Source organism: Lutjanus erythropterus, chromosome 12 (genome assembly GCF_056507025.1).
Source record: "Lutjanus erythropterus isolate fLutEry1 chromosome 12, fLutEry1.hap2, whole genome shotgun sequence".
NCBI lineage: Eukaryota > Metazoa > Chordata > Actinopteri > Lutjaniformes > Lutjanidae > Lutjanus > Lutjanus erythropterus.
In genome coordinates this window covers 28,625,444-28,639,840 of record NC_139328.1, presented here as the reverse complement: position 1 = coordinate 28,639,840, position 14,397 = coordinate 28,625,444, and the positions used below count along the sequence as shown (strand labels likewise).

Sequence of the window (14,397 nt, the reverse complement as noted above, 5' to 3'; positions counted from 1 at the left end):
AGTGAACGAAAGGATTGACGGACAAAGAGACGAGCACATGCACGGAGGCAAGAGGTCAAGCGTTGGACAGTGAAAATAACATGTTGATTTTATTACAGCCCAGACAAGCTTCTTATTTAGAGCCGCTTCATTCCAGCGAGGGTTATTTGTATCAAGACGGGACCATTTAGCCGGCTGCCTTCATGTAACACACAAAGCACTGGAAAAGGTTATCCAAATCAGCATTATTTTCAACAGATGTTATTGATGTGGAGCAAATCGCAATGGAAAGAGCATCTTATGTAGTTGACTACAATCAGCTCACGCTCGGGTGTAACCCTGTTGTCTGGAAAACGGGAACATGCTGGATCGATCAAAGAGACCATGTCAGAAAAAGGTCAGTCCCCCTCCAATCTAGTTTTGGGATCAATACAAAAGTATGTTCTTTATTATTGGTCTTCAGCACATTCCCCCTTGAAAGCTCAACCACTGACACACGAGCAGACACACACACACTGCAAAGAAGTCCATCATTAAGTAAATTAATCTCATACTTACCCTTGAAATCACATTTTTCAACTCATCTCTGCCATTGGGGTTATGCGTTTGGCTGCTGTTTGTTTGTCTTTCAGTTATCGGCATATCTCAAGAACTTGTTAACGGATTTCAATGAAGTTTGGTGGAAAATAAGGCCACAGGATAAGAAACAAATGCTTAGTTTTTGATGTGGGCCCAGGAATTATTTAAAAGGAATTTTAACTTTGTGTGTGAGGGCATTTTTTAACATTTCTTCTATTTTCTAATGAACTACTGGACCTACTTGAGTGGAAAGACATCTGGCACATGTACCCCACAACTGTCCATCACTGTATGTATTTTATGGAGATCTGCATCCAGATGCAAATCAAAAAATTCTGGACTTTTTTTTATTTTTAAAATAACAAATTTAGAGGATTTCGCGGCCTTGGCGAAGGTATGCGCTCTTTGTACTTTTGATTGGTTTTCAGTCCAGTTTCAGTTGATCCAGGAAACTTCCAGAAATAAGTGACAATGGCTTGGAAGAAGGTGGAATAAGGCAGATCATACCAGCAGGATCAAGAAAATGCACTGTGATTAAAGACCTTGAAATGAGTTGATTTACATCTGATACAGGAGAGAAATTATCCCAATCCACATTAATGCTCAATACAGCTTTAAAGGACTGCAGTGCATATACATATACACATGCATAAATACGTGCACAAACACACAATAATGCTGAAACTACATTGTGCGTCACAGCAGATATATGGCAACAAAGTTGTGGAAGAATTGACTCTGTAAATTCCTGGTTTAGGAAAGTGACCAGCAGGCCAGACGCAAAGGTAATTCAGGCTGCTGCATGAACCTTTTCTTATGTTTCCTGTCGTTCCTGTAGTCCTGCTACACTTTGGCACACACGACTTTAGCAGTCATGCTGTTTGACAACATGACATAAATTCAGTCACTAGAGAAAAATTCAGCTCCGTCCCTGGAATATGTTTGTTGCTTTGAACTGCCTGTGTATGTCAGATATTGTGGATGGACAAATTACAAATGCAGAAGTGCAGTTGCCCTGTTACATGGTTGTCTTAACTTAAATACTCACATTTGTGTTTGTTTTATGTGCACTGCGAGGCCAGGTAGACCAAATTAGAAACAGGCAACTGACATGCTGTAAAGTACAGTTTTACTTGTTTTTAGAGGACTTTTAAGGATTTACATGGGTAGAGTGGAAAATACATTTTTATGTTGGGCAAAGTAGATCAGCTCTGTATCATGTGAGACTGACAGCTTAGAAAATAACATTTTTTCAGTGTTTATTGCAGTCTTTAAGTTTTTCACAATGAGATGTTATACTGGGAAATATGATTATTTGATTTCTTGCCAAGTGTTGAGAGATGAGAAGATTGATACCACTCTGTCACAGATACGCAGCTCCAGCCAACAGATGGTTATCTTAGCTTAGCATAAAGATTGGAAACGGGTGGTGGAGGGCAGCTAGTCTTGGCTCTCCAAAACTTACAAATAAAGGACCAGTGTGTAGGATTTAGTGCCACTTTGCAGTGACGTTGCAGATTGCAGCCAACTGAATACCCCTCACACATCCCTGAAGTGTGTAGGAGAACCTACGTGGTCACGAAAGGCCCTCTATATAGCCACGGTTAGGTTGGTTCATTTTTGAAGTTCATACTGGGCTGCTGAAGAAACATGATGGTTGGTAATGCATCTGAATACAAATATGTTATTTGATGAAGCACAAACAACACCATGATATTTTTGCTCACAACTAGGCACAACAATTGTATTGCCAATTAATATTATATTATACAAAAAAACAACGCCCAACTCTGGTCTCGTATCTCAATACAGATACAGAGACAGATCATTTTGCTTGTTGGACAGATACAGATACAGTAACGATATCTTTGTGCACCTCTAATGGTGGTGCAACATGGAAGAGGAGCTGTACCCTCTGTAGATACACTCGAAAAAATCAAAATGGTTCTTATTTTCAGATGATTAGACATTAATGAAAACATACTTGAATAATGTTAAATTATATTTCCATCATATTCTGTCAATAAATCCACATAAATATTACAGACTGGACCTTTAACACATTATACCTCGAGAAAATGAAACAAAATGCAAAACGTCTCAGCAGAGCAAGGCTGTTTCCCTCTGTTTGCAGTCTTTATGCTAAGACAAGCTGAGCTTTATGGTAACCACCGGTTTACTTTAGCTGCATGTACACACATGACACAAAGTATATACTATTTAAGCCAAATAGGAGCTGATCACATCACCTTTGACACATGAAGACATGTTTACCTACCAGAGGCTCTTTGGTTTTGACCAGACTGACAATTTTGACTGAATCCTCGTCCTCATCCAGTACGTCATCAGGTAAAGGTGGTAGAGTTGGCTCAAAGTCTTTCTGAGCTACAGTATCGTGGACAGACAGGAGACTCTGTGGAGGAAACAGGGATACAGTGAAGGTGCTGATCCGCATTCAAGTAAGTCACTTTCAATTCTAGATGCTGTGAACAGATGTGACATAGGGGATAATATCCTCTAATGCATCTCATTTTGTATGGAAACTGGCGAAGGCCAGCAGCACACTCCACTCAAAATGGAAATTGGTGAGTTGGCTGTCAAGCTGCTGTTGAATTCAGCAGTGCCACTGCGAACAAATGCCAGTGTAATCACAGCAAAAGTCACCATTAAAGGGATAGTTCGGATTTGATGTGGAGTTGTATGAGTTCCTTATTGATAGTCAGTGAGATGCCAGTTGGCGTGACTCCAATTATGAGAAGCAGAGAGAAGCACCAGCATGGAAGCTAAACAATGTACTGCTGTTGACAGGGTCAGTAATAAAAAGTATTTTAGCCACTTAAAAGGGCCCACCATAAAACTCTGCATCATTTTAAGTATATGCTATATTTAGAAAATACCTTACCTCGCCTTCAGAGAGCCTTTTCTGATGGAAAACCTTCTCTTCAAACAAACTAAACTCCATCTGTGAAATCAGTCATTTTACCTTGCAGAACACAGGAGTTTGTGTGACTTTGGTGAATCTGAACTGTAATTTTAAAACACAGGTGTCACAACAACAAGAACACAAACAAACTGATTGAGGTGGTAGTCCAGCAAGTTTGGAGAGAGCAATGTTTGGCTTATATTGTTTCCCATCAGAAGAGGCTGTCAGGTAGCAAAGTAAAACAGTGAAAATATTTTTAATATAGTGGACATGTAAACTGATATTGATTTTTCTTTTTTAGGTGGACTCTATATTAAAGGGATAGTTCACCCAAAAATGAAAATTCAGTCATTATCCACCCTCATGCCGACTGAAGGTCAGGTTTAGTTAAAAAAAAAAAAAAAAAAAACTAAACCTGACCTGACTTCCACAAAACACTGCTGGAGTTTAACTGAAAAACAGCATTGCAGAATCTCCCAAACAATGGAAATGAATGGTGACCACTTTTCAAACAGAAAAAAACCCCCATAAAATGTCTCCATAAAGGTCGTCCAGTGTAATCCAAGTCTGCTGAAGCCCAGAAATACCAAGCTGACTTGAAAGATGCTATTTACACCATGTTTTTAGCCTTGATCTTCACTGTAGATCCTTAGCTTGGAGCCACATTCGCATGAAAGCGCACAGCATCTGAATTGGGTCTGTGCGGTGTGACGGTGTGCGTGCAAGTGAACAGCATGTTGGGGCTTCAGAAGACATTAATTACGCCAGATGAGTAGTATGGAGGCACTTCCTGTTTTTATTTCGATTGTTTTCTTATGTTTAAAAACCGGTCGTCATTCACTTCCATTGTTTGGGAGATTCTGCAACACTGAGTAGAGATGAGTAGATAATGACTGAATTTTTTTTTTAGGTGAACTATCCCTTTAAATGGCTAACATAGCTTTTGTTCCTGACCCTATCCACAGCTGTTCAGTGCTTAGCTTAACTGGGAAGATGCTGGCTGGCATCAACTGTAGGTAATACATTGACCGCGGATAAGAATCTCATACAACCCCACTTCAAATACTTCGAACTATCCCTTTAATGGTGTCCATTCTGGATGGAAGCGTCTTAAAGAACCACTGTGACCAGTTTTACCAGTGCAGGTTCAGCCCAACACTTCTGGACCAACTGATCAGGCTAGGGCGGTTAAATGTAATTGTAAGGCTGAAAGGTATTTGGATAAAAATGCGACCGATCCCTGTTGACTAATTAAAGGTGACTGGTTGGTGAATGAGACAATGTGCAAAAATTCAAACAAGTTTGGCTGGCCTTTCTGGGCTCATTAGCAGCTGAATCCAAACACAGCATGTTCTTCTTGGTTGCAAACCTTCAATTTTTGCCCGTGCCAACATGCCAAATTTGATTTAGTTTGGAAAATGCTGCCAGCCTGTGGGCCACCTGAAAGCAACCCCCCACACCACTAACAGTACCTCCGCCTGCAGCCACACTGGCTCAGCTCAAACATGACACATGTCTGAAAAAACATCTTTTCCAATGCAGGACTGCGAATTGATATATGACTCACTATCAATGCCCAGACAGGTCATTTAAGTTCATTCTTTGTTAACTTTGGCAGTGTGAAAACTCCAGGTTTGTTTGCAGAAAAACAATATTCAGGATAATCTCTCGCTGCTGCACAAAGTACAATTCCATAAAAAGGGAATTTACTGTAATAAGTAAGAATGAGAAAGAAGGGGGGGAACATCTGCTCATCAACTCAATTTTAACAATCAGCCAATCCATCTGTCAGTTAGTCTACTTGTTATCCCCGTGTCCATCAACAGTCGCTCTGCGCAGAAGCTGCCAACGCGTGAGCAATGTGTCTCTGGCCACTTTCAGAGACAGGTTTTCAAAAAACAAACATTCATTTACAGAATATTATACCCGCAGTTTCTCATAAGTATGTGTGAGCTCCTGCGTCGGGGCCAAGAACAAACAGGTCATTAAGACTGTTTAAACAAACCTGTTGGTTCTCGGCTGGCTTCACCTCCTCATTAAGAAAAGCCACAACTTCTGCAGCTCACTGGAAAACCATACTCTGTGTGTGTGTGTGTGTGTGTGTGTGTGTGTATGTGTGTGTGTGTATGTGTCTGAAATATTACTGTCAGCACATTTAAAATAAGGAAACATGCATTTGAGTAGTCTGGGCCTCTACATGAGTGAACACTAATAAACATAACTAGGGAGTCGATTAGCTTCAATGCCAGTGTGGTTAATAGATGTCAGCACCTCTCAGCGGGCAGAATGATGAGGTGAAATCAATTTAAATAAAATTTACAGTCGGATTAATTTGTCAATTTGTGTGACCCATATAAGAGTCAAATAGGAAACAAAATACTATGAGCTGTCTGATGTGCTTGTACGCTCCAGTGTTCAGTCTCCTGAACAGCATCAGAATAGCTCAGATGAAGCGTGACTGCATGGAAATTAGTTTGTCAGATTACAGTTCTAGTGTTTGTTATGTCAAGAAAAATGACTGAACATGCAACCACAAAATTCACGTGTAGCTTTATTTTATTTTTAATGATCCATCTGGGCACCGAAGTAGAAGGAAGCAAAACAGCATCTTCCGAGTGCATTACATTCTTGCTCCATAAATGGTCCATGTGAATGGCAATTATACGATACGCTTCAGTGATAGAAAACTGAACTCTTGCGCAGTTTTGGGGCATGTTTATATCTGTGTGTGCAGTAATATTGCAGAGATTAAGAAGCCATGTGAGGGAATTGTTCAACATGTTGGAAAAAAAAACACTTATTCGCTCTCTTGCCAAGAGTTAGATGAGAAGAGTGATACCACTCTCATGTCTGTCCAGTAAATTTGAAGCTAGCCGGTTAGCTTAATTAGCGTTGAATAAAGATTGGAAAAGGGGAAACATTAGCCTGGCTCTGTCCAAAAGTAATAAAAATCTGGCTTCTGGCAATGGCGCTGCCATGGAGGAGGGGTGGCAATCACTGGCCCCGCTCGTGAGTCACATATGTGTAATATTATATCTGAGTAATGAGCATGCATAAAGTACTACTACCTGATATTTTCCATTAGGTACTATTCATTTAAATCAATAATATAGGATATATTTTTCAGAGTAGTTCAGATGAAAGAAAATAACATCACCCCAAGATTTTCACCCATCTGACCACCCCTATGAAAAACTTCTGTGGGTGGCACTGCCTTCCAGCACCTCCAAACCCCGGTAGTAGACCTTTTTCACAACAGCCATATTGCTACAGTATGAAATAATATGGTAAACACAGGTGTAACAAATTATCATAATTAAGGTCCCATTCCATTTATTGTAGCAGCCTTTCTAGTGAGTCAACATGCACAATAGCAGCACCCTGACTCAGTTTGACCTGAATGGAAAAGAACCTTAATTATCATGATTGATAACAACTTTGTTTATCCTACTATTTCATGTCAGAATGGCTGCTGTGGAAAATGTGCGCTCACATATTATATCTGGTTTATTTAATTCATTCAAAATCTTGTGAAGTGTGAAAATGACAGACTGAGGTTTCTCTGCCCAAAGCTTTTTTTTTTTTTTACTTTTGGACAGAGCAAAGATAGCTACTCCTTCAAGTCTTTATGCTAAAAAAAGCTAACAGTCCTGGCTGTAGTTTCATATTAAACTGATCTATGAGAGCAGGATTGATCTTCCTTTCAGGAAGAAACTGAAACACAAACAGATTTTTCTTTTTAGTAAGTTTATTTTCACTCTTTTTGTTAAGCTAAGCTACAATAAGCTTCTCCTGGCTGTAGCTTCATATTTAAAGATTTGGCGCGAAGGCCAGACACAGAGCGACACAGCTAGCTTAAATAGTTACACTTTGATACTTCAATCAACCAAAGTGCAAAAATGTAAAGCTGTGGTTTCACAAGGACACTCACAAGTTGCTCTATTTCTGTTTCTCTGTTTTTTGCTAAGCTAAGCTAATCTAACTGGTTGCTGGCTGTAGCTTTATATATACTGTAGAGGCAGGAGAGTGGTGTCAATCTGGTCTGCTACCTCTGAGAAAGAAAGCAAAGAAGCACATTTCCCAAAATGTTGATCTGTTTCTTTTAAAGAGCGACTTCATCTGCATTCTGCATCTGCATCCTCAGCCAGGGGGTTTATATGTAGCAGCATCATCATGTAGAAACCTGCATCAGTTCATGTGAGAAAACTTTTTTAGAAGTTTTTGGGAAAACAGCATAAGGATAATGATATAAAAACCTCCAGTGAACCTGCTCTGAAAAAAGGACTGTATTTCTTTGGTAAAAGTGACATGATTTGACTGGACAAAGGACTTGGCTGGGGGAGTTTTAGGTCGACACACATGTGTGAAGCGACAGGAACACATCACCATGGAAGGAAATACTCCTCACCTTAAAGTGGGGTTTGGAAAAGAGGGCAACAAGTTCCTTCACTTCATCTCTCCAGCCTTGGTATAACAGCTCCTCCGCTAACTGGAAGCAGAGAAAACGAGAAGCAGAGGCAGGATATATTTTTTATAATTAGAGGTATACATTTATATCATGGCCTGAGTGAGGCTGCTGTAGTCTCTCCTGTTGTAGCCAAGAGAGACAGACAAACGAGCAGAGAGACAGAGAGCTTCAGTGAACAGTGCAGTGACACATCATCAGTATTGGACTTCTTTCTTCATTTTCATATGGCCCCATTCACCTCTTTTCTCTTCTTGATGTTAACTATTTGCCCGCATCCCTGTTTCGGTTTTGTATCTTTTAGCCACTGTTGGAAAAAAGCTCCCGAATGTTCAAGGCTACACGACAGCTGCGGCGACAGCTACACCAGAGCAGCCTTGACCGTCAGCAGCAAGTGGAGAGGCGGAGAGTGAATGTGTGCAGTCGCCCGTCTTGTCAAGCATATTACTGTAATGACTTCTACTGCTTCAAGATGTCGAGGCACACTCCAGAGACACAATGCATGAAGGTCATTAGTTTCCACTGTGAGCAAACAGAAGCCTCTCTGAGGGGAAACAGACCCATGGTTTGGCCCTTCCAGTAGGTCCTGATGATTTAAGCCAGGCAGAGAGTGGCTGTCGAACCAAATCTGAGGCAAAGGGAGTGAAGGGACGGAGATGGAGAGGAGTGTGGGGGAGAGGGTAGGGGTAGATAGACAGTATGGAAACATGGCAGCAGTCACAGTACGTAGGGTATACAGCAGCAGGGAGGAGATAAAGGAAAGCAAATGGAGAGAAAAGGGAAAGGATACAGAGAGAGAGAGGGGAAGAACAGAGATAATGGAAGGAGAGTGTGGTTTGAGGATGGAGAGAAGACAAGATGGAAGAATACACTCTTAGAAATAAGAGTTCTCCATGAATGGCTGATGTTCTACCCAGGGCCTTCTGAAGAAGCCTTTGATTGGTTTATCACGGGTTCTTTATAAGATGAGGGTTCCCTTAGGAACCCCTTTCATCCAAGAAAAAGTTGTTGAATTCCTTGAAGAACTTTTCCATCAAGGGTTCTTTGTACTGTTCTTGGTTGAACCCGTTGGGTTCTAGATAAAATCCTCAGAAGAAAAAATCTTGATAGAACACCTTGGGTGGACTCTAGATAAAACCTCTGGAATATAAAAACCTTTGGACTGTAACAGAGTTCTCAGTTGAACCCCTATACAATAAAGGTTACAATAAAACCTTTGGAATATGCAAGGGTTCTTGGTAGAACCCCTTGGCTGGGTTCTAGATGAAATCTTTGGAAAATAAAAGGGTTCTTGGTAGAACTTTGGAACATAAAAAGGTTCTCAGTAGAACTCCCTGGATGGTTTCTTGCTGGCACCCAGAAGGTGGAAAGGTTCTGGATAGAACCCCCAGGACCCCTGTTCTATGTAAAACCATTACATCATTCAAAGGTTCTCTGTAGAACCCCTTATAAGGGGTTTGTGGGAAACCTTTCAACCATATAGTTCGAGGTATAACTCTTTGTTTTATAGGTAGAGCCCCTGAAAGGTTTCCCTTTAAAAAAAGTTCAGGACAAGGACAAGCTGAAGAACCCTTCATGGTTATAGTGAGCACCTTTATTTCTAAAAGTGTAGAGTAAGGGGAAAGTGTAAGAAGAACATCCTTGTTTGACACTTTGTCCAGGAACAAGACAGATCAGGAAATGAAGGTGGAACATGATCAAATGTTACAAAGACGACAGTGGGATGAAATGGAAGTATAGGAGTGCTGGGTTGGTAACAGGAATGAAGAGGACTGGTATATGAAATATGAAGGCAATAGAGACCAGTCATGCCGTTTTGAGTCACAGCAGTAGTGGGAGTACTCACTGTCACTTCATCTTAAATGTGAAATTAATTGTATTCCTCCAGCCTGAAACATTAGACTACACACAAAATGATTTTAGCAGCCTTATGCTCAGCAGTGTCCCCGGTGACCCAGCTCCTGGCACACAGATACAAAACGATATCTGCTGTTGAACACCGCCTTTCAAGCAATAAAATCTGAGGTGACAGAGTTTTGAGACAACATTTCATAATCCGGTACACTTAGGAAGGAATGTGCGTTCCGCTCATGCCTCTGTGTGACAGAAGAGTCATCTGTGTATCAGAGGAAACCATTTGAAAGATGAAAAATCTCCCCCATCCTCTCTGCTGTCAAACTGTCGTCCCCGGCAGCGTGTCTATCTGCAAAAGATGTTTGGAGAGAGTGTCTTACGTCTGAGGTCAGACTCCCTGCGTGCTCTTGGACGGGAATGGGGCTCCGCTTCTCAAAACGCTTCAGGCGCTCGTGGATCTGTCAGGAGAAGTATCACAATAAAAATGTTCTCTGCAATAAAAAAGGTACTCACTGCAACTTCTAGTGTTAGTACTTATCCAAATACTGCTACTACTATTACTACTACTACTTCCACTATTAATAACATTAATTTGTGATACTAAAACATGATTTATTGAAAGATCTGCAATGTTAGGGTGAAACACAACCTATACATTTCAAAATAAAGGTTGAGATTTACTTAAGTAAATCAGTTGAAGTGAAACTGTAGTCGCTGGAGCTTTTTCTTTGTTTTTAACTGGAAAGTAACTTCATACTTTTATTCAACTAAGTTAATTTCAATTCAGTGGACCTGGTCGATGTTCTTGTGTGCCTGTTGTTATTTGAGCATATTAAAACAAACTTATATTTGAGGGACCTGTACTTGACTCACTAGTTACTACACAGATTAATATTAATGTTATACACACAAGTTGTATCATTATCTTATTAGTGGTAGAAGAAGTAGTCAGGTCTTTAAGTAAAAGTAGAAATACCACAGTATAAAAGTGCTTAAAAATGTTACTTACATCAGCAATCTACACTTAATAGTATCAAAAATAAAAGTACTTACAGCTGCAGATGCTATAATTGAAATCAGTGTAAGTAAATAAGTAGGACCAGTGTGTGTTCACCTTGAAAAGCAGGTGAAGCTTCTTCTCCATCAACATGCTGTGGAGGAACCTGTAGTCCTCCTCTCTGTCAGTATGAGACTCTGTTCCTGACATCACTGATGATAGCAGCCTGCACACGCCTGGAGGACGGGGAGGTGCAGGACACACACACACACACACACACACACACACACACACACACACACACACACACACACACACACACACACACACACACACACACACATCAATAAGCACTCCACCTACACCTGCGTTTCATTTACAGTGCCTGTGTTGAAGGTTATGAGGCGAGGTCAAGAGCCCATACAGAGAGGTCAAAGGTTAAATGGAGGGTGTGATAACAAGCCTCCCATAGGGTCAGCCTTTAAAAGATTCACTGTTATGAGCATCACTGCTTTCATTTTGCAGTTATGTGAGTATTTTATTTATAAGGGCAGGAAACAGGAGGTGACAAGGAAAGACACAAAACATAATGTGTTGACCTGCTATACTTCGGACATACCTCTGTGTTCTGTTCTGCTCAGCATCCTACAAACTCTGAGAAAAGAAAAGAAAATGTCAACAAATATTGAAACCCTTCATATATTTTCATACTCAGTTATTTGCTCCAGATTTCTTTTCGTTTTTAACAGCCAAGACAGAGACCAGAGCGTGTCACGGAGAAAGAGAAATGATGAGGAAGGAGATGTATTTGTTTTTCACATGGCATGTAAAAGATGCTTTTTATGAGATATTACTGCCCCCTAATGCTGACAGGAGATATTTCAACAGGAATGTAATAGACTGTTCCACTATCCACGAGGGTATGCCAACATTAAATCAGTCAGTGTCTCATCAATAATATTTAAGAGCTGTTTGTTTTTATGGCATTAATCATTACATTTTTGCATGCACACAGTGTTGTTATTACACTGTTATATATTAGTATAATGCATATTTTTGTACATAATTCTTATATTTCTTATTTTGTTATTTTGGTTTGGTTTCTTTCTATATATATTGTTGTTTTAATGTGTATAATTTGTTGTTATATTTTGTACAATAAGGCACACATTTTATATACTTCTTATTTGAATATAATTTGTTATTTTATTGTAATATGACCTCTGTTTGTAGTACAAGGGTGAATATTTAATGCCACGGTTGGTGAGGACAGTAAACATGAAAATAATAAACAATAAACATGGAGAGACGTTGTGCTGCTGCCAGAGGAGTGCTGACTAAGATTACAGCATACATTGAAAGAAATTACAAAATAATAGATTTGTGTATATTTCTCACTTTCCCTCGATGGTCTCAATAATTAACTAGATTTGTCAATAGTTGCTTAATTCATAATATAAATCTTTTGGCAATAAAAAGAGGGCAGTGGATCATACCAATGTGAGGCGTAATGAGGGGGAGATGCAATCTTTCAGAACTTAAAAATGCAATGTTTTGCATCTATAATTAGCAGATATTGCACTAGATATTGGTAGGGACATGTCCCTGCCATCCCTACCCAAGTCTACACCCTTGGTGTCATAAAAATGTACATATTTTTACATACTTCTTACTTTCTTCGGATTTCAATTTAAGATCCTTTGGTCAAATGACTTAATTTTTCTCTCATATCATGCTTTGATTAAATTAAGATAATATCCATGGTATGCAAATATGCAGAATTCCATTTAAAAGCAAGAGATCAATTCAACAGAAATGGGCATAAAACAGGATCTGGGCCTGTTGCCCAGTATCTATCAATTAGTAAGGCGATACAAATTAAAAATGAAAAACTTTCTACTAATGCATCTAATCTGCGGTACAGATTGAAGACTGTGTATGTCCTTCCAACGTATTTTAAGTAGAGGAAGTCCCAGCTCAGAACATCCCAGGAAAACATAAACTGGACTCACCAGAGACTGTCCACTCCATTAGGCCTGGATCAAACAGGCCACATCGCTTAATATCTGAAGAGTTTGAGCTGCATTTGACCATCCATTTGTAGAAAGAGGCTGTATAGTGTTTGACTGGCCAGAGTGTAAAAGAGACTGTCTGTTATTCAGTCAATATGTGTCAGGTCTGACCTAAATCAAGCCAATGGGCAATCAATACAGCAATCAAACAGCATGCAGCGTAATGTTGGCCCACACTTTCCACATATGACTGTCACTGATTTCATTGAATTGGAGGTATGCTGACTTCTGATTCTGTTGCATCATTGCAGTGCCCGTTTATTTTATTAGTACTTATTTATTGTTTGTTTCTGTTTAAAAGAACAATTTCACACTTACCTCTGTGGTGATGCAATCTTTGGGTGTTCAAGATTTTAAAGGGACAGTTCACCCCAAATTCAAAATCACATATATTTCTTCTTACCTGTAGTGCTATTTATCTATCTTGATAGTTTTGGTGTGAGCAGCTGAGTTTTGGAGATATCGGTGGTAGACATGTCTGCCTTCTCTAAAATGCTTTCCAGGAATCATGATCCAGTTACTCAAGGTAATCAACAGACCATGTTGTAAGCAGGTTCATGTAGGAACTACTTTCTTTCAAAAAGGAAGAAAGTATATTCTACAACAGAGAGAAAATAGTTCCTACATGAAACTGCTCACAACAAGGTCTTTGCATCAGTAATGGGGTCATGATTTCTGGAAAGTGACACTGATGTTGATATTTTCAAATGTATTTTTTGGTGTTTTGAGCACCACAAGCTGAATGCCATTTAGTCCCATTACTTTTGAGAGAAGGCAGATATCTTTGGCTGATGTCTCCTAAACTTGACACCTCACAGCAAAACTATCAAGATGGATAAACAGCACTACAGGCCAGAGGAAAATATGCATGCTTGATTTTGGGGTGAGCTGTCCCTTTAAGGTAATAATATCTGGACATGTGCATAGGTAGAGTGCATTAACCTCAACCACCACAGGATATGAGATTTTGGGTGAAGCATGTCACAATATATAAATCCAATTAGCTCTACTCATTGGGTTCAACTGTTTTTATGAGAGCACAGTCCTGTGCAAGACAATGAATACTTACAGGGGTGGTTCAGTAATGCCCTGACCTCTGACCTCTGTATGGGGGAAGATAAGTGAGAATGTCAGTTTAGGGACCAAGACAATTGTGCTGTGTAATAAATGCAGAATGCAGTTCACCTGTTACTGGTCTGTACTGAGAAGAAAACCACAGTACCTTCTGTACTACTGGCTCATTACCAACATAAACCCTTAAAGGAGAAGAAGACAGTATCACACAAACTGTTCATGGAGGGCAAAGTGTTCCTGAAAGATAAAGACAACAGACCAGACTAACGGACAGACAAACCGTGGGTGTGTCTCAGAAAATGGCCAGCCAACGAGATGTGAACTCGGAGGAGGAGTCCCCAAAACCAACTAGCTTCGTTTTCAGCTGCGTCACGTTATCCAGAGACAGCAGACTGATACCGGAAATCAAGATACTTACTTCAAAATAATAGCACAATTACTTCAAACTGCCCCA

The 14,397-nt window shown here is 39.9% G+C and overlaps 1 protein-coding gene across 1 annotated transcript in view; it reads right to left on the bottom strand.

The window, feature by feature from the left end:
- The window catches only part of LOC146318150 (MAGUK p55 subfamily member 7-like), a 30,492-nt gene extending 19,043 nt beyond the window's left edge, over positions 1–11,449 (bottom strand). The window contains exons 1-5 of the mRNA XM_084732726.1: positions 11,417–11,449; positions 10,915–11,033; positions 10,181–10,258; positions 7,890–7,970; positions 2,837–2,971 (exon numbers count right to left, since the gene is read on the bottom strand). Of these exons, the coding sequence (XP_084588852.1) occupies positions 2,837–2,971; positions 7,890–7,970; positions 10,181–10,258; positions 10,915–11,033; positions 11,417–11,441 (438 nt within the window). The 5' untranslated portion in view covers positions 11,442–11,449. The remainder of the gene's footprint in view (positions 1–2,836; positions 2,972–7,889; positions 7,971–10,180; positions 10,259–10,914; positions 11,034–11,416) is intronic.
- Positions 11,450–14,397: the final 2,948 nt, after the last annotated feature.